Genomic DNA, 21,794 nt, shown 5'->3' with positions numbered 1-21,794 from the left:
TTGTAGTTCTTCTCTTTGAAACAATATATCATGCAGTAATAGTACTCTCCCCTCCTCTTACTCTACATTATAAGCTTTTGTTATTTAAATATGATGCTTCCGATTTTGTTAATTACATCGGATTACAGAATGAGACCCCGATTCTGCAAACTGATCCTCACAGGCAGAACCTTATACCCACATGGGGTTCCACTGAAGTCAACTGGGTTCTGCACAGGTACTTGTAGCCTGAACCAAACTGCAAGAATCAGGCTGAATGTCTTCACCCTCTGTTGAACTTAGTGGGTGTTCAGGGCACTAAGCTACTCACAGGAGTTGATCAGCAACTTGCACAATTGGACCTTTATAATGGCACATCAGAGCCATAACATTTCCTTCATCATCCATGGATTATAAATAATATGGACTTCATGATGTGAACAAATCTGTTTTGATCTTTTTTTAAAAAAATTAGTACATGTAGGTTATGTATAAATTGACTCTCCATATTAATTTCCTGCAAGGGTTTAAACAGTGAAATCCCAAGGGTAAATAAACTAACATTTCTTCCCTTTTCATCTTAAAAGTGTCTAAAATGAATTGGTTGCTAAAGAAACCTGATAGACTTGTGACACACTGTTTTGAAATCCTTAGTGGAGTTCATCTGAAACCTCAGCATAATTGGCATCTTATCTGCGTACTATTCCAGGAAGAAATGCATGGCATTTCGTCATCACAGCTGAAAGACTAGCTGGCTCTGCACGTAGGCTCAGGGAGAACAAGGGCCCTTAGCTATAATGAGACCATGCTAGTAGCTAATGCTTAGTCAGAGTCTGCTTTCTTGAGCATTTGCTACTGCTTGTAGTAATTGGAATGTAGGAAAAGGCACAAATTAGAGAACACCTGCAAAAAGTCAATGTTTAACTTCTTTATTTGCTTTCAGTTAAGATTATATTCTAAGGAATAGAACACAAGTGGTAATATGGTAATATTCCTAAACCATCCCTCCTAGTGGAATATTAGTCCTAGAGCCCTTACTCATGCATGCAGTTCTATTTAATGTAACTGGACTATTTGCAAGAGTAAGGATTTCTCACATAACTGAAACAATGAGGAGTCCTATGGCACCTTAAAGACTAACAGATTTATTTGAGCATAAGCTTTTGTGGGTAAAAACCCCACTTCTTTAGATCAAGGAGTCTCCATGCATCTGAAGAAGTGGGTTTTTACCCATGAAAGCTTATGCCCAAATAAATTTATTAGTCTTTAAGGTGCCACCAGGCTCCTCGTTGTTTTTGTGGATACAGACTAACATGGCTACCCCTCTGATACCTGTCACATAACTGAGTGCCAAGAGCAGACAATTTTCAGGCTGGCATTTAATATGACTGAATAAAGGGATTATAATAAACAGTGCTCTCCTTGTGATGGAAAAAACAGCATTTTAAAGAAATTCAAAGTGCAAGTTGATGATGTGGGCTGAATTTCTAAGCACGCAAAACAACTTTTTTCCTTAACAAAGCTATGAAATATTATGAACACATAGCAATCAACACCAGGTGTAGAAAATAAGGTATTTTGGATGGATCTTCATGTTTGAGGGAAAGTGGGAAAGGGACAAAATATTTATTTGTACAAGTTTTTGACCTATAGAAAAAGGGAATGGAAAGCCATCGTCATTCAAGGATTAAACATTCACAGCCTCTGCTTGGTAATGAAAACAGCAGGAAAAGCATGGAGTATTATTTAGGAGACCTAATTAGTATTGCCATTAACAGAGTAGAAAACAATGCCCTGCCTATATAGCTTCTTAAAAATATCACATTGGTAGGAAAAGGGTGAGAGAAGGGGACTGAGAAATTATGGAGATTTTTTTTTAAAGTGCTCAGTTTTAGCTATGAAAATTTCAGGAATAAAATAATTCAGATGTAATATTTAGGAAGAATCAACTAATTTGTGGCCAAATCCTTGAGGCCTTACTGAGTCTATACTCTGAATCATAGAATATCAGGGTTGGAAGGCACCTCAGGAGGTCAGCTACTTCAACCCTCTGCTCAAAGCAGGACCAATCCCCAATTTTTGGCCCAGATCCCTAAATGGCCCCCTCAAGGATTGAACTCACAACCCTGGGTTTAGCAAGCCAATGCTCAAACCACTGAGCTATCCCTCCCCCTGAATTTTTTTTACCCCCTCCCCCAGCAACTCTGGATGTTTGCCTGAGTAAAAGCATATTGCTTCTAGACTCAAAACATGTTTTTTTGTATTATTTGTGAACTATAATCTTATGTAGGGGAGTAGAACCCATGAATTAACACCAGAGTTGCTTCATTTAGGACCAGTGTTCTCTCATAGCAGAATAAATACAGAGCAACTTCAGCATCTTCAGTGGGGCTTTTCTGGATCTCCCCCCCCCCACCCCACTGTTCCTCAGATGTTCTTGTTAACTGCTGGAAATAGCCTATTTGTTTGTCACCATGAAAGGTTTTCCTCCTCCTCCCCTCCCCCCCCCGCTGCTGGTGATGGCTCATCTTAAGTGATCACTCTCCTTACAGTGTGTATGATAAACCCATTGTTTCATGTTCTCTCTGTGTGTATATAAATCTCCCCTCTGTATTTTCCACCAAATGCATCCGATGAAGTGAGCTGTAGCTCACGAAAGCTTATGCTCAAATAAATTTGTTAGTCTCTAAGGTGCCACAAGTACTCCTTTTCTTTTTGCGAATACAGACTAACACGGCTGCTACTCTGAAACCTGCTATAACTGAGAGTTGAATTAGGCACACACTGGGCCAAATGCTGACCTCATTTATACCTGTTTAGCTGCAATGATTTAAATGGGGCTTCACAGAGCTAATAAGGGCAGCTTAGCTCATTTGCTGAACACTGGAAAGAGTTGGCCAAGATTTTCTCAGGAAATTCAAACTTACACAAGCAAAGGAAAAACACTGTGAATGAGATGCTGCTGTGTGCAAAAATTAATCTTGGGTGAAACTTTAACCCCTAAAAATAAATCTTGTTTTCAGTTCCCCCAAAGAGGCTTCTCTAGTCCACTCTGAAGCTTTAAAGCAGTAGTTAATCATGTACAGTACACAATATTAAGCAGTAAAGAGTTCAGTTATTCCTGAAACATATTATTTTGAGGCTATGTTTGAGTCTTCCATATTTATGTGATGAGAGTTATGTCACAAAGTTAATCATTCCCAGGACGCTAGCATTCAGGGTAATGAAAAACTTCTTGTGCAAGCAGTCATTAATCAGGGAGTATAACATTGCATAATGTTTCCGAAGCATGTGTTATGTGATCAGAGTACAAGGCTGCATAATACAGCAAAGTGTTTGTGCCATATGCTGACCTTTTCTAAAACAGAAACGGAGCCATGTGATGCGTAGCTCTTCCCAGCAGTCGTTTATTGCCAATAATTAAGTTTGATGATATGAAGAAACACAAACTTCTATCCCTTTGGAGTTCTGAAAGGAACAAGCTTTGAAGTTCCTGGTTTCTGGCACAGAGTGGAGTATAAATATGGCCAAGTTGGCTTGGATATATTAGTGTTGTCCTTTATGAACACCACCCCGTTAAACTGGAATCATGCACTCAATTCAAGTGGTTACAGGCATTTACGTTAGAGAAAACACATGCCACTTTGCTTTGTGATCCAGAAGAGCATAAAGGTTATAGGAACAAAACAGCCAAATGTATGAATGCTACCTCAAATCTCAATACATCACAGGAACATTTGATGTTCTTGAGCAATAATTTAGTAAGAATGTATTACTTAATCTCCCCTACCAGTATTACACAAAAGAACACTTGTGAAACACTCCAAACAAATATGCTGTAATTACAAGAAATAAAAAAAAGCTTGTGTGGTACAAGATGTTTTTGTTACCCGGAATACACATATCTGTGGAGGTACAGTTTTAATTAGCTATGGAAACAACGCTTTAGAAGCTTCAATGAGCAATCTTAAACCTAAGCGTAGCAGATATAGTGTGCATATATACATATATATCATAGATACATGTACGCATTACACAAAATGATCCAGATCCTCAGGCATGTTGCAGCTGCTTTGTGCTTCACTGCTGGTGAAATCTGGCTATGGTGCTGGAATCACCATCTCCAAATGATCACCCTAGCAAAGAGCTATCCTTAGATTGTGTCAGCACGGCATGGAATCTCCCTATGCAATTTCCTGCCCCCAGTATAGGCGGTGTATGGTTGAGGCTTCCTTGCACCTCATTGATCCCCAGTTCCTGTTTTGGCCCTTTAGGACTGTTGGCAGCGGAGGCGCCGACTCCAGGGCTGGAGCACCCATGGAAAAAAAATAGTGGGTGCTCAGCCTCCAACGGCAGCCCCGCCAATCAGCCATCCCCTCCCCCCCCCGTGCCTCCCGCCCACTAGCAGGCTCTGCTAATGAGCTCCTTCCCCTCCACCCCCCCCCCCCCAGCACCTCCTCCATGCCATTGATCACAGGTAGTCGGGAGGAGCTGGGGGGGAAGGGGAAGGAGGAGGGGTGGGGCGCGCTCTGGGGAACCGGCGGGGAGGGGACTCGGGGGAGGGTTGGAGTGGGGGCAGAGCTTGGGGCACAGCGGGGGTCGAGTACCCCCCCCCCCAGCAAATCACAAAGTCGGTGCCTCTGGTTGGCAGCTGGTGTAACTATGGAGACCAGATCAGCACTTCCAGTCTGTAGGCATTAATATGTGTTAAATAGCTCCATTCTAGACTATTCAGGTTCTTACGCTGTGATCATCACCATAGTATTTGAACACCTTCCAGCAGTGCATGTTCCATCCCAGAGTTGACTGCATTTCAGTGATCGGGGAATTGATTTTTGATATTTCTTACCTGTAGCAGAGTTGTTTTGAAGCTTAATTAACATTTCTAAGATGTAAGACCGATGAAGTGAGCTGTAGCTCACGAAAGCTTATGCTCAAATAAATGTGTTAGTCTCTAAGGTGCCACAAGTCCTCCTTTTCCTTTCCTTTTCTTTTTGCAAAAGTACAAAGCATTCTAAACACAGGCGCACACACACCGGCATCGAGTGAAAATATTAAAAGGGGGTCTGTAGAAGGGTATTAAAAGTGTAGAAGCTAGAAACTTTGTATAACCCCAAAAGTAAATGGGTTATTTGAAACCTCTGCTTAAATCCACTTCTCCACTCCAGCTTGCAAGACATATGTGCTACTGGGTTTCTACTGCTCCTTCCACTGGGCTGGAGATGAAGTTGTGCCAGGAAAGCAAGACCAAAGATTTCATACAAGTTGCTCTTTGTTTTCCATTCTCCCATGACATCAGCCATTGGGGAACTTTTCATTTTTACTTATTTAATTAAATTTATTATTTATTTATAGTACATTGATTTTTTTAAAACAAAAAATAAAATAAAATAAAATAAAAATGTGGACCTCATATCTAGCACTAATGCTCATCTCACATCTGTATTGTGGGGTGGAAGGCACTGGATTCACAAAGGTACTTAGGTGCCCTGCTACCCAGTGAAATTCTGAGCCGTAAGTTAGGCACCCAGACGTCCCATGCATTGTATTGGGAGAGTTAGGCACCTAAGACAGACATTTTGAAAAGTCAGCAGGCTGAGTGCAAGCAGCCTAAGCTAGCCAGAGGAAAGACGCAGGGCATAGGGGTTGCAGCCTCACAGGTATTCAGGTGTCAAACTGATGGGCTGGAGGAAGGAGACTGTCTCTGTTTGGTATCCTCAGACACGAACTTTCCCCTGGAGTTAGGCACCTATGCCAGGTCAGCCATGCTTACCTGGCAGAGGTTCGTGCCTAACTCCAGGGAAGGTTTCTTGTGGCAAACCAGACACAAAGAGAGAGACATCCCCACTCCATTATAGAAATTCCAGATTCAATCCCAGCTCTGCCTGATTTGGAGCAGGGAAGTGAATCTAGGTCTCCCACATGCCAGATAGGTGCCTTACCTACCAGGCTATTGGGTATTCTACTCAGTGAACACCTATGGGATCAGGCCCCACAGGCAAGATAGGTGTGAGAATGCCAAGTTTGAGAATCCCACTTTGGGGCCTCAGGCGTTTGGACTTCCACTTAGCTGTGGGGTGGCATTAGGATTTAGCTGACTGTGCGCAAGCCAATCAGTGCAAATTTAGCCATCTATGGGGTTAGGTGGCAGCTGAGTAGAGGTTTTGAGAATGTCAGTGTCACCTAAAGAGGCAGTTAGTGGCCTAAGTACCATTGTGAATCTAGCCCCCTGTACCTATGACATGTCAGGTGCAGCACAAAGTTCAGGGTGAGGGGGCTAAGATGGCCTTGTTCCGGCTATTTCGGGGCCCGCAGTATATGAGGTCCAGACTTAGGTGCAAGGAAATTCTCTCCCTCATCTACTCTGACTCTGCCTATAGCTCTGACAATTAGCATAGTAACTCAGCTAATCAAATTAGATTCTAGAGCCCTATTGTGGGTAAATAACAGCTATAGGACACTGGTTCCACACAATGTTTTAAAAAATTCCTACTTTCCTAGCATTTCTACTTTTTAGAATGATGGACTTGCAATTCTTACATACCTGGAAAATACAAGAAAGAACATTGTGTAACACGAAACACAGCCCCTACCTTATTAAAGAGTCTGATACTGCAGACACTACTGGGAACAGTACTTGCTACTGTGAATAATTCCATCAGAGTCAATGGAGCTGTTCTTTTAAGTGCTATCCAACATGACTAAGGATTGGGCCAACAGTAGCTCCAATCTTGCAGTTTTCACAATGAATTATAGAAATAGTTTGACAAGTGTTCAATTTTAGGAAGCCAGTGGAACTACTCCTTGGAGCAAGAACTCATCACAGGAGTAAGGGATGCAGAACAACACTCTATTTACAAGAGCACTCATATGTGTTTATTTATATTCAGCTGTAATGAAAGCACAGCAAACTTTTCCCATACCATTAAAATATTAAACTTTGTCTTCCTGAGATATACTATGCAGAAGATCCACAAATAGTTTTTTGCAGAACTTGTACCACTGGCATTTGATTTTTTTAAGTGTTATGAAAATTTGAGCCAAAGATGATATCACAAAGTCCCTTATGTTTAAAGGAAAATGTTAAATCAATTAGAGATAGCTGAAATAAAGGAACGATAATTTTTTGTTTCAGTTTGCAGTGTAAGTTCTTCAAAACATAAAACAAAACTTGTTCACGTTCTTTTGAAAGTGATTGTATTATGCAGTGTGAAAGCTGGAATGTACTCATTTCTTTAACACAAATATGATGTTATAGACGTTTTACTAATTAACACATGCTTTAGAAATGATAAACAGAGTTGGAATAACTAATCAGGACTTTGAAGTGTTTTGTGCACACACATAAAAGCAATGAAACTTATAACATTCAAAACACAAACTTGCACAGGGAATTCTTTTCCAAGTCAAAGGTTTTTCATTTAAATGCTTTACATGGAAACCCAACAGAAACTTATTACAACACAAATCGCAGTCAAGTTCAGGGTATTGAAAGGAACTGCTCCAGTCTGACAGGCCAAACAATTTGTATGTATGCATAATGAATTCTGTAAGATTAACAAAAACTACATTGATTTCTATTCAGAAGCTGAAACTGAATGTGATTTGAAGCTATAATATATAAAATAAAATGATAGTTTCAGATTCAGTCTTTCTGTAGAAAATAAACAAACCATTTTTACGAACTTGTTAAAACTGTCCTATTAACACTTATTTAAAGTTTTGTGTTCACGGTGATTAAACTAATCTATTGAGGTTCTCATATCACATCCATCACCATGATACCTGTGCATCTAGAAGAGAATACATGTCCCATGAAATAAAACCAAAAAATAGTAAAATGTACAGGAGGAAAAATGAGTCCTTTAAGAGTCATGCATGGAGGAGACTCATGACTTTTTATTTTTTGTTACTGTTTAGCTAAACATACCTCTCATTTGGTTTATCTGCTTATTATTCTCTCTCTTCTGATTGTTTAGGGGTAGCTGTCTCTTTTAAATATTATTGGTAAAAGTATGTACAACAAGCTCATCTTGGAACAAACGTATGATCACTCCTCCCCCCCATAGTAACTGTATCATTCCCATTATATGGTGTACATCTGTGTCTTGTTAATGGTGTTATTAGTTGTAATGTTTGAGAGATTCAGGCTTTCGGTCTAAAAGAAAGAAATGAAAGCACAACAGATCTGATCATGGGTGAGTGTACAGCAAAGAAACATCTTACAAACAAAAATAAGAAGTGGCTGTGCATGATGTATACTAGTGCTTATTATTTTGAATGCAGTTGGTTAAGAGAGCCGCTGGACAACTACAGTAAGAATCATGGAGTAGAACTATGAACAAGTATCATTGCTTGCAGACTGACTGACTTTCTACTCATTTGACAGAAACACAGACCAAACCGAAATGCTCCATAAACTAACACATTCAAAGTGACCTTTAACTAGCTCAGTAACCTCAACAGAATCTGAAACATTTTGACAGTAGGGAAAAAATTGTCAAGCGACAGAGTGACTTACCATATATACTCGTTCATAAACTGAATATTTGTGGTAAAAAAGTGACACATTAAAGAGCGGGGGTCAGCTTATTAACGGGTCTACACCAAAATTTGATGATTTAAAAATCTCTATGAAATCATTGAATTGAATATCTAATACTTTGTCGTTTTGTTTACCTGGAGCGTCTGCAGGCATGGAGCTCCTCAGTTCCCTGTGGCCGCTGTTTGCTGTTCCCAGCCAATGGGAACTGCGGGAAGTGGCACCAAACCACAAACCGTGGCCACTGGGAACTGAGGGGCTCCATGCCTGCAGATGCTCCAGGTAAACAAAACGTCCTGACTCGCCAGCGGCTTACCCTGACAGGCCGGGAGCTGAAGTTTATCAACTCCTGAAATATAGGGTTGGCTTATGAAAGGTCATATGGTTTTTACCATTTTTACTTATCCATCTTGGGGGGGGGGGGGGTCGGTTTATAAATGAACTGGCTTATAATCGAGTATATACGGTAAGTCATTTAGACACTTTTGAAATTTTTACCTAGAGAGTCAATAAGGGTTATTTAAAAAATATGTTAGTATAATAGTAATTGAGAAAAGCCAGTGCTTTAAGATTAATTCATTCATGGATTTTAAGCCAGAAGGACCATTATGATTATCTCGTAAGACTAGCAGCAAACTAGGGTTATGTTCACACTGCAGCTGGGAGCAGGCCTCCCAGCCCAGGCAGACAGATTCATGCCAGTAGGATTGGAGCTAACATGCTAAAAATAGCTGTGTGGACATTGCAGCTCTGGTGGAGACTCAAGCTAGCCACCCAAGTGCAAGCCTGCTTCTGAAATATTATAAATATGAGTTTGGTAAGAGAGGGAATGAAAGATGCTTATGCCCCCACACCCCTGCCATAGAACAATCTTTCAGGAAAACTAAAGAGAGCATATAAGGCACTTATATTACAGCTAAAAAAAGGAGAGACAGAGTGTATATAATGGAAAACAGAATTTTGCCAGAAAATGACAGGGCTGAGCCCCAATATTTGAAGGAGCGACAGATAGCAGGTATAATGAGCAGAGGTCAGATTTAGTGAGAGAATATTTTGCCCCAGTATCCCAATTCAGGAAGCAGAATTCTAATATTGACATTAATTAATCAAGATGAAGTCATCATGATGTTATTTCACTTACAATTTATACATACACAGAGGTCTCTCATATATCTTTTGCTGAATAATTTTCCCTCAAAACTATTCCAGTATCATGACTTACAAGTACTTTGGAAAAAAGTCTCCATCTTATACTCACTTTGCAATGTTATTCAAACTGCTGACTTCAAGAGAAGGACCTCAAAATGCCACAGCATGACCACATATTTCCCGAGAAAACGGAATGTTGTAACTATTATGACAACAAAATATTTTACTTAAATCAAACATCCTAGCCTAAGTCAAGAATTTACACAGTGGATTGAGCAGACTATTTTTTCTGCCATCATATTTCAAGTCAATAAAAAGTTTTAATATACATGTACTGAAGTTATTTAATCAGTGCTTGTTAGAAAACTAAAGGAAGCTCAATAACCAGACTGTATATCATAGTTATGAGACACAAACCATTCAGCATAGCCTTAATATATTTTCTCCCATTAACATAATTATTTCCTACTCAGTAAAAATGAAAATGACATTTTAGCATTTTTAAAATAGGAGAAAATGACCTCAAAGGCTTTATATGATTATCAAAACATGCACCAGTGCTTTATTTGCAAATTATCATGCATGAAATGGTCAACTCAGCAAGTTTATCACTCAGCAAAGTGCGTGGTCCACCGGATATAATCAATTTACATGTAAAGATATGGCTAGATCTGAATTTTAATGAGTTCTTGTCATTTCATGTTGATCAGCTGCTATATCCCCATAGTTCTGGAGAGTGACCATAGCTAATGTTGCAGAAACAGCAGTACATGCAGAAGTTTCACAAAGACAATGCAAATCAAACATGAAGGAGGTTGTTTCCATATAAGTAAGTTAACATCTGATTGCTAAGCCACATTTACTTACCAGTAAAGTTAACAGAATATTTTAAAGAAGCCATTTTCCATGGCACCTCTACACACATAGTACACTTCAAAGTCCAGAGGTTTATGTTCCAACAGAGGACAAGAGCATTTCAATTCAGAGCAGGTGTATATTAATACAGTATTATTAGAACCTGAAAAATGGTCACACACAAGATCCAGCATTTTGGGGCATGAGGAAAATTTCTAGCTTTAAGAATGTGTTTAATCACAGCTCCACAATAAAAAGTTTAATAAAGCCTGGAAATAAAAAAAAAAAAACAGATGGGACAAGTGAATTAAAAGTTACTCACTAGTAGACAGTGTTGGTGAAATGATGTTTTGGAGGAATCTGGGATGAGAGGCAAGGTTTACCATATAGCCGTGTGTGACTGAAGGCTGAACATGAATATAGAGTAACACAGAACACCACTGAATAGTAGTCTCAAAATGAAGTTTATCTTACTTATTACAGTATGAGACAAGTAAATACAGTTTATAATCTTTCAAACAATCATTCTTCTGATTTCCACTAACTTTATTAATAATTTACATATTTAGCTAGAATAGATACCATGATTTTTGGTTGATATACAGAATCATTTAGAAATCAGATTTGGTATAATTTCACATTTTTGGTGTGTAGAAATCACTTATTTTGATAAAATGACAAACATTCCACATTACTTTATAGGTTTTGTCTATTAAAAGAATTTACCTTTTTTTTTTTTAAATTGTGGATTGGTTAGTTTCATATATATGAAATAAAAGAAATGCTTATGAACCTGTGACCTTGCAAATATACAGAGCAACCTTCATAATTGATGCCGAGTATGACTTGATATATATTCTTGGGCCAGGCATGTCTGGACACATTCCAGATGTTGTAATGTAGGTAGGGTTTGCTTTTACTTTGGTGGTTGTGATATTCCATGCGCTGAGGCAAAGAGCAGCTGAAAGGTCCTTCCAGCCATGTTTATCTCATTTGTATTTTCAAGGCATCAGTTTCTCCTATTCTCCCTTGTAGCGAGGGGGCCTCTTTTCTTTAAAAGCAAGAAGACCTTCAATTCTGTCTTTTGTTGGAATAGTCTGCAAAGAACAGATTAACTTTATATTATCAATATCAAAATTTAAAAAATGCATATTGTCACCTTTCTTTAATGGACGCAATCTGCAGACTAAAGTGTAATACAGAAATTACAAAAAAGTGTGAAAACACTCTACACACAACTGATTTCCAGACTGTGGGACAGATCTTCAGTTGGTATAAATCAGTATCACTCCACAGAAGTTACTTCAGCCATGATGACTTAGACCAGTTGAAGATCTGGCCTTCTGTGTTTTAAGATAATTATTAAACATACATCTTTTAGTACCGAAAGAACATTTTATCATTAAAGCTGTAAAATAAGAAGACCAAAACAACTTAAGTATTTTAAACCCACAGTTATACTTTCCCAGGGGGTTTAACACTGCTGACAGTAGATACACCCAGAACTACTGGTGAGAGGTCGGTGGGGGGGGAAGAGTTAAAATTCTCACAAGTTCTTGAATGATCAACTACAGTGTCTGCAATATTTCTTTATGTAACATGTAAATACCACCTTTGGAGGGGATATGGCAATGTTTTGAAGACATTAAAAAGATGCTGAAGTGATGGGCATATTAACAATTCCTCAGATAGAGTAGCCAGATAACAAAACAGGCTCTTGTTCAACTGTCTAAATGATCAAGTCTCATATCACTTGAGGTCGTCATCAAAAGTTTACTCTTTAGTTTGAAACCCTGCTCACACCTATAAAATTAAAACTACATAAAACTAACCATGCACTGTATGCTTACTTCTAACCATGCAGTTCTACTCACACATTTCATAGTCTGACCTCCTGCATAACAGAGCAATAGGACTTCCATGTATAAATTCCTGCTTCAAGTTCAATAGCTGTACTTGATCTAAAGCAGCCAATCCTGATTTTAAAATTTCCAGTGATGAAGAATCCATCACAACACTCTGTACATTTTTTTCAATGATTAATTACCCTCCTGTTAAACAACTGCATCATATTTTTAGATTGCATTTGTCTAGCGTCAACTTCCAGCCACGGGTTCTTATTATACCTAGATTGAAGAGCCCTCTATTATCAAATTTCAGTTCCCACTGAGGTACTTACAGACTTGGATCAAGTCACCCCTTAATCTTATACACTAAACAGATTGAGCTCCTAAAATCTTCCACTGTAAGACATATTTTCCAATAATTTAATCATTCTTGTGGCTCTTATCTGAACCCCCTCCAATTGTTCAACATTGTTCTTGAAGTGTGGAAACTAGAACTGAACACAGTATTACAGTAGGGGTCATACAAATGCCAAATACAGAAGTAATATAATTACTCTACTCTTACTTAATTACTTACTACTCTTTTTAAGGGGTTGGGATAAAACATGCAGGGAATCTCTTCCCTCTGTGTAGGCATCAAGGCAGAATCTCTCTAATTTATGGATGAGATTATGGACCAGATCCTCTGGCATTATATATCAGCATATCTCCACTGAAGTCAACAAGGATACATCAATTTAGTTCTACGTCCAACTTCCGCTCCCTAAATAGCCCCTTTATACAAAGGGATGATTTTGTCTTAAACTCCACTTCCTTCTTTAAGATTTCCATGTAAAAAAAATAGAAATGGCTAAGAGGAAGGGTTAAATTTCACATCTGAAATGCTGCTGGGAGAAAAGATAAATTATTTTCAAGCTGCGTTTTTGTATGATTTTCAATGCAGGCTTCAGCTTTGTTTGGTTTTTTGGGATTTTTTGCATAACTGTGTTACATACCTGAGCATAACAGGCTTCTTCAATTGCTAAGCCTGTTACTAAATCCACCTGGGAAACAAAAATTAAATATTGTAAGAGTGAATAACTTTCTGTACATAGCACACACTTTATTCTCTGACAGCTAACTCAAATACTGTATTCCTATATCCCAAACATTAAAGCAGTCCAGCAAAGTCCCTCTTCACAGTATCTTTATGCAGAAATTCTTCACTGTCCTGTGGTTATGGTGTAGGGGCATGGTTGCGGAAGATTGGTGAGGAGCTAATGGGTGGACTGAGTATGTGACTGGATGTAAGCGGAGGATGCAGGCAGTTTCAATGAACTTTGTCCGACAGACCCTGCCAAAAGATATTGTAGCATAGCTCAGCATATTTTTGCCTGTAAACAGGTCAGTTTATGTAATAAGCATAAATCATACATGTAAGAACGTAGCCAGCTGTTGACCCCATGTAACCCCGAGATAAGCACGGAGAATATAGCGCTGCAGAGGACTCCTCCCAGGCGGAGTCCTGCCTGGTCAGCTGTCCCGAACGGCCAGAGTCCCCAGCAGCGCCTTCACGCATCCTGGGGGCTCCCCGCGAAGATTGGAGCGCAGGTTCTTCCTTCCTTCCTTCAATAAAGCATAGTTTACTATTCTTAGGCCTGAGTGTCCTCCTTTCGCTGGTATCTCACCCCGGCCCTTGCGGGAACATATGGGTTGGTCAGTATTTCTGTAATCAGTTTCCTTATTCTGTGATGTAATCACTATTTAATAGACTGTCAGAAATAATAGGTGAATGCACAATGCATTGTCTTACTACAAATTGTCTTTGGCTAAAACCCATTAATTAGCTGCATATTTTAATTTTTCAGCTATTACTGGGCAGAAACCTAGACTGCATGTAAATCAGTCATTAATTATGTTTTAACAAACAAGTTTTGAAACAGTTATCTTCCAGGATAAGACTGTCTTTCAGTATGTAAGGAAAACACCTAGAACATGACGAGCGCTACTGAAATACAAATAATAAGTTGAGATACTTAATTTGAAAAACTAATTATACCTAAGAAGAAAGTTACTCACCACCATACAGTATAAAGAGTTATACTTCCTGAAAAGCAGGCCAGATACTATTTATGTCAATGTTTATTATGGAACTTTATCTTACATTTGCATCAGAGAAGTGCTCATAAAGCCCATCCATTGTTTTGAGAAAACGTTTGACCCAACTGCAATGTCAACACTTAAAAAGGGATAATTTCATGGTTTTTTCATACTTCAATATATAGTACATAGTGAAAAAACAGCAATCATATACTCAGACATATTTTTGTGAAATATGGTAATACATTGATAAGGTACATATATTCCTGATGTGATATAATATTTCTCCTTCCATTATTTTATTACATAATCTTATTAATACATTTTACCTATATAAATTGTATCATTTTTACCTGTCCTTTATTTGCTATATCAATAATATGCATTGATATATATATATAAAAACTTGACAATAAATACATTTACATCCATGCATTTTACCTATTGTGATTCCAATGTTGTACAATTTAAAATATACTTCAATTTTAACAAACGATTTTAATAAATTAACTGATACATATATATGTATATGTAAGTCCAACGAATTACAAAGTGTGTTTCTCAAGAAATGCTATTACATAGTCAGCAATCACATGATCAACAAAAGCTTTGGTGGTGCAATAAGACTGCCAATAATGGACAGACTGAATACCCATCCAGACCATCTTAAGGACCTAGCTAGAGACTGATCTGTAGGAGCTTGGAACCTATATCTCTTAAGGAATTGTCTTGATGATGATGAAAATATATTTCTCCCACATATAAGGATGAAACCAATTGTGATCTTGGACTACCTCTGGGACCCTCAGATTTCTTTGTGCGGTCACCTGAACAACTGTCTTATTTTCCTCCTCCATTATTTCCTCTTCATTTAGCTACCTGCTTTTCATAAGTGCCATCTATTAATCAGCAAGCAGTTTTTCTACTAGCGTCTGAAAGCTGGGACTTTGTGTACCACATATGTACTTTGTCAACAAGGTCATTCTGACTCACCTACCTACTGTGTCTGGGACTTAGAATTTTTCTTTCAAAAAGTTTCTCCCTTGTGTACCACTGAATTCAACCTTGGATTTATACCCTTAAAAAACTAATTTATATGTGTGAGCTTAATTTACACCCTTTGTGTACTTTTCAAATTCATCATTAATGTAACCCTACTGAACTCAGTTGTTTGTCTAGTTGTATGTCAACCTTTAAAACAACAAACAAAAAAACCTAAAACAGAATACATCCTTAACTTATCCTGTTATATTGAGGTTTTACATTGCAAATGAGCTGTGATCACACTCTTCTATGGGCCAGACTGTACTCTAAGTTGTGATGCTGCAAAGATTCACGCCTGTGCTTAACTTTAAGTATCTGAGTCGTCCCATTGAGTTCAGCAGAAGACTCATAGGCTTAAAGTTAAGCACAAGTGTGTGTCTGCTCAGATCTTAATAAACTGTAGAGCTAGATCAATAGAGAGTACTCAGGAGTGGTTACTTGGCATGTCTTTTTGTATTTAAATCAGATTCCTGATATTATGTTAATACTATTCTATTCTATATTAAATTATTATAAGCAGCAATGTCCTTTTTGGCCTTCAGTTTTACTGGAAAACATTTATCCTGATGATGGGATGGATTTTCATATCATTTAGTTTTAAAACAACGATAGTTTTTACAGCATGCTGCACATGAATTTAGGAAAGCTTTTTTCCCCACCCTTTGACATGAACTACTATTCAACAAGTTGTATGTTTGCTTTCTAACATTAATAACTAGTACATTGTATCAGTTATAGCAGAGGTGGAATTACCAAGTTTTGTTCTGTAGTGCCCAGTCAGTATCAACCATAACTTCAGGAGCAGGAAGAAATCAATATGAATTCACAAAAATAAGAACCATTGCTTTAATATAGTATTCAACCAACTAGGTTTTGAAAGACTATATGGTTTGAAATTTAAAACAAGTCTAGAAAAAACATTAATTAATTTTTAATTCTCTATTTTAGGAACTGTTCCCTGCCCTCCAGGCTTCCACTCACTGCTACCAACAAATATATATCCTTACCTCCATCCCTTGATTGATTGCCAATTTTGCAACTCTTATTGCTAGAGGTCCCTAAAATTAAAAATAAATTAGATAGATTTACATGTCAGCAGATACAGCAAAATTATGATGTAAAGTGTCTACATATGAATGCTATCATATTAGCACTCTGTAGGCTTTGTCTACACTTTTGAATAAGTAATATGACCATGATCCACACTTTCTTCAAAATATATGTTTCTAGAACTAAAAAAACTAAAAGCAGCATATAATTTTTAAAAACGAGATGGTACCAGAACAACATAAAAAGCCTAAATTTTAGAGGTGCTGAACACCAGCAGCTCCAATGGACTTAAACTTGAGTTGTGGGTGCTCAACACCTTTAGAAATTAGGTTCAAAGTAACCAAATAATGATGGTACTATAGGAGTCTATGTGATCTACTATATTATGTCCAAATGAGCAATATAATAAAAAGACATGGAAGCACTGCAACAGAAAGAAAATAAATCAAAGCTAGCCTAAAAACTAAAATGCATGAGCTGCAAAACCATGCCAACAGTCAGATTATGGTTGACCTCTCTCTGACCGTGCAAGGGAGACAATGCAAGAAGTTCAGAAGGGCCAGGAATGATAGGAATCCTTTCATTCAAGGGGTGCCGGGCCGGCTCTAGGTTTTTTGCTGCCCCACGCAAAAACAAATTTGGCCGCCGCCCCCTTTTTTTTTTTTTTTTGGCTTTTACACGTTTGCTCTTTGCAATGTTTTCGTTTTGTTTTGAGTGTTTAAAATGTAAAAAAAAAATGAAAACAGAGAATTTGTAGTTAGTGAAATAAAACAAATTTCCTACTAGTGTACTCATTTAATTTTAACAAAATCACAATTACAAACAATTTGGGTTCAACTATACACTGTAATGAAAAATGTTAGTGTCTTCCAGTTTCTCATAAATTAAAAGAATTTATATGAACTGAATTTTTCTGGTTTTTATACATGCGTAGTCTTTTAATAATTCAGTGAAATCTAAATTTTTTGCAATGGTACTTTCAATTGAAATTAACGTGAGTCCTGACAAACGATTTTGAGACCTGGTGGACCTCAAATAATTTTTTAGTAATTTCAGTTTTGAGAAACTGTACTCACCAGAAGCCACTGATACTGGTAATGTTAAAAGAATGTGCAATGCTATAGTAGTGTTTATAGTGAAAAAAACATTTCTTGCTATAAATTCTAATACTTTTAGAGGAGAAGTTTTAGGACTTATTAGCTCAGATAAAGGTATTAATTCATCATACAATTCTACTCCATCAATGTCAGCAGCGTTATCAGTACTGAGCGCTAAATGTAGGTCTTGGCAGTGCTTCATGAGGTCTTCTTTGGGAAACTGATTTTTAATATTTCCAATGTCACATAAAAATTCAAAAGTTTCATAATGACCATGCAATCGATAAAATCTTTCTTCAATGGAAGTTATAGCTACATCCAAAATACAATAGAAACATTCAATTTTAAACCTCTCTTTTGGATCGAGAATAGGATCATCATGAGCCTCATAACAAAACTGTCTTGTTTTTTTTTTTTTTGAGGACGAATGAATGGTTGAGGTGCAAACGTCGGTTCAAAATCAAGATCCTCTGCTATTGTTGTTGCTTCTTTGACAGTTTCTTCAAATCCTTCATCTGAATTATATTTTTTAAAATATTCCAGCATTTTATTCAAAATCATCTTTGCCCCGCATATGTCTATGGTTATGGGCTAGGAAATTAATGATTGCCAGTAAATGTTCCAACGCAGCTTCCCAACATAGAATTTCTGAATTTAGTAGACCTTGCTGTACCGCATCCATTGTTGTGATGGAACGTAATCTGTTTGACAGCTCAATCCAATTTGTCAACGAGCGTAAATGATTTTTTGATGTTTCATATTCTTTCAAATGCTGATGCAAATTTCGCCAGTCATTAAAACCTGCAGTTGCCATAAGAATGTCCGAGTTACAGAACAGTTTACAGCAAAAACAAAAAACTACATCTTTGGTCTGTGAATACACTAACCACAATCTATTAATTTGTTCCACATTTTTCTCTTCATACTGGATGGTGTAAATTGACAATTCGACTCATTAAATGGATATTCAAATGTACGATCTAGTTTTGAAGGACCTTTTTTCACAATAATCATTAGCATTGCATCAGTAATTATTGTCGATCCAGTACTTGGATTCCATCCTATGTCAGTCTCTCCACCTTCCAATAATTTTTCTTCAATTTTAGATTTGGATAACAGTTCTTCATTTCTGGACTCTTCAGCTGAAGTAGTAAATCTTTGGATGGATTGTGATTGTTCGTCTTTATCAGTTAGCTAAGATAATCTTTGGTCGGATTGCTGTTCATCTTTATCAGTTGAAAAAGATAATCTTTGGTTCAATTGGTCTTCATCAGTTGATGAATAATCACTTTCAATGCATTGCTTACAGCTTTCTCCTTTATTGTTGACTTTTTAAAAATACTTATTTGAAGTACGACATAGTTTTTCCTAATTCTTTTTGCCATTTCTCTCTTTGTTGCTGGTAGGAAGCACCGGAAAGTAGTTTTCGTTTTTGTCCTGGCATTTTAGCCCTATAATCACTGGCACCAACGCGACATGGAAATTGGCGCAAATGACACCAATAGGCCAGCACAATACACACAAGTAATTGTGATTCCTGATTTAATTAATCAATAACTGTTAACGTTTACACATTTATGCACATTCACATTATGAGTGACTGTGTCACAACGTGACACGATATTTTTCACGTCACACTCCTATCACGCTATTGGAGATTTTTTTGATCTTCGTGTATTTTTTTTTTGTACATTCGTGGATGTTTCCAGAAAAAAAAAAAAGCAATGGCTGGAATGCTGCCCCTGAAAATGTGCCGCCCCAAGCATGTGCTTGCTTTGCTGGTGCCTAGAGCTGGTCCAGAGGGGGTGAAAGTACTTTGCATAGCTAGGGCCACTACAGGCACTAGCTTCTACAAACACATGTATTGGCCAAAGAGCTGGTAGGATGCAGAGGGGAGAGGCTAATGCATTCTCTTCAATGGTTATATAGAATTGTATATGAAACACAATGCCATCAGAGGTCCTATTAGAGCAGTTAACCTCTGCACTGTCTCCAGTGTGAGTCTGTGGATACAAATCATAATCCAGGTCCTCTTTCTTTTAAAATGTATTTTTTCATATGTTGGATAATAGGGTTTTAAAAACAATACTTATTTTCAACGGTAGTTAAATTTACTGTATAATTTGCAGTATTTTCCACCCTAAAAGAGGGATTTCTGTACTTATTGTGGCAAGCCAAATAAAGTGATGAAGTAAATGAGAATTTTATTTTAAATGATGCTCAATATAGACTAGGATCTGGATGGAATTAGTCTTGCTGCAAAGCCTTCAACAGGGAAGAGGATTTATCAATAGCTCCCCAAAAACTCAATCATATTCTGGACACACTGGTGAGTCCCCCAAAAATCTTCTCTACTGCCCGTGTGCAAAGTCTCCTGAAATGTTTCCCTGAAGATATTCCATTTCTGTTGTGAGCTCAGTATCAACCTGCAGTGCTCAAGGACTGATCATTTCTCAAGGGCTGTGAAGCACATCAAAAGATTATTAATTTGTTATATCAAATAAATATTAAAACAGTTCTTAACCCAAAGAATTTATAGTCTACAAGATAGATAAAGAAAAACAAAATACATCTGGGAGATCCAATGGAGTCAGTGTTGTGCACTTAAAATACATATGTGTATAATTATATATATTTTCATTTTAAAAAATTAAAACATCTAGAATCTCAGACATCTGAGATCAAAGGGGAGAAGTGGCATCTTTTGTGGACTGATGGGAGGAAGAAGAAAGATACAGATTAGGCCATGATCAGTTTTCTCATGGATACTGGGGTGGGGAGAAGGGAGAGGAGATTGGTGAAGACTGATGTCTAGGGTAGAAAGGGGGCATGTCACAATCAATCATCACCAAGGTTCTTGCAGCTTTTTCCAGAAGGTCACACTTGTTTTGGGGATGGAAATCGGTCTAGTTCCCTAACGTTTGCACGCCACAGTGAGGGAGGATGACAAATTGGTGTTTTCGTTGATGGTTCAGAAAAAAACAACTATTGGATGCGCTGCAAGCAGAAACACCGATATGTGTGCACTTTATTGTGATTGAGAGAGAGAAAATGGTCAGCTACATAAACAGAGATAGATTAAGAGTTATTAAGGCCCTGGGCACAAAGAACATTTGGGCCCCCCACACCTCAGAAGCCCATGGGTGCCGGAACCGGAGGGATCCAGGGAAGCCATGCCCACTCACTTTTTATCATGGGCATAGTAGCCTCGGGCATGTGCTGAGTGATGGTGGCAGGGGTTGCACTTTGAAGTGGGAGAGCTGATAAGACTTGTCTAGGACAACTTGGAGGGTCTGGGGCTCCCCACAGTATCCTTAGCTCCTTGGGCAGTTCTTACCATGGCCCAGCTCCAGCTTCCAGTTTGGCAGTGGGTGGAGCCTTGGGGGAAGAGGTGGAGGAGGGGGTGGATCCCAAGAGCAGGAGCAGGGATGGAGCCACAGTTCCAGCAGTAGTGGCCCCCCATTTTTACACTGGTTCCGGTGCTCCTGTGGGACTCCCAAATTGTCTAAGGCCCCTGGGCACAGGCCCCATGGATTAATCCTCCACTGTTCAGAAAAGTTCCCCCACCATGCTCCCTGACTGATTGCCATGAAAAATCAGAAAGCGGGTTCTCTAGTCAAGGAGAAGCCAACAGTGACATTTCAAAGTAAGGCAACCCATATTAATTTATATGAAGTTCTCTAATGCTGAATATTTGGAGTATGGCTGTCTGAAAGTAGTCATATTTCAGGTCTCTCTGCCACTGTTATATCAAGTGAAAGGAAAAGAGGGCACGTAACCTAGAGCAGTGATGAGAATGATGACATCACTGTGCTGGTGTATGTAGTTCAGAAAGCAAACAAATGAGCCTTCCAGTAAAAACAATATGTTGCATAAATGGAAAAAGACATTAATTTTGGAAATAAATTTCACTCTTAAGTTTCCAAGGATGTTAGTAACAAATATAAATATGAAAAAGAATGAGGATTTCAACAGTCACAGTGTATACTTTTTGTACATGCAGGATTTTGTACATGCAGAAAATCTGTACATTTTACTATGGCAAATATATTGAGAAATCCAGACTCCCTGAGCCAAAGGATTAAGAGAAAACTTAATATGGCTAGAATAGTAAGGAAGGAGGACAGGCCTCTATTTTCACTTGACCTTTTT

At 38.1% G+C, this 21,794-nt stretch overlaps 1 protein-coding gene across 3 annotated transcripts in view; it reads right to left on the bottom strand.

Moving 5' to 3' along the window:
* Positions 1–10,970: 10,970 nt before the first annotated feature.
* Positions 10,971–21,794, bottom strand: part of AUH (AU RNA binding methylglutaconyl-CoA hydratase) — a 189,506-nt gene continuing 178,682 nt past the window's right edge. For all 3 annotated transcript variants that reach the window (XM_038402146.2, XM_043515246.1, XM_043515247.1), the window contains 3 exons: positions 16,503–16,553; positions 13,368–13,415; positions 10,971–11,622 (listed from right to left, as the gene is read on the bottom strand). In XM_038402146.2, the coding sequence (XP_038258074.1) occupies positions 11,545–11,622; positions 13,368–13,415; positions 16,503–16,553 (177 nt within the window). In that variant the 3' untranslated portion in view covers positions 10,971–11,544. The remainder of the gene's footprint in view (positions 11,623–13,367; positions 13,416–16,502; positions 16,554–21,794) is intronic.

The sequence above is a fragment of the Dermochelys coriacea genome, chromosome 5, assembly GCF_009764565.3.
Source record: "Dermochelys coriacea isolate rDerCor1 chromosome 5, rDerCor1.pri.v4, whole genome shotgun sequence".
Classification (NCBI taxonomy): Eukaryota; Metazoa; Chordata; order Testudines; family Dermochelyidae; genus Dermochelys; species Dermochelys coriacea.
Note: the sequence above shows the minus strand (reverse complement) of the source record. Positions and strands in the feature narration are given on the sequence as shown.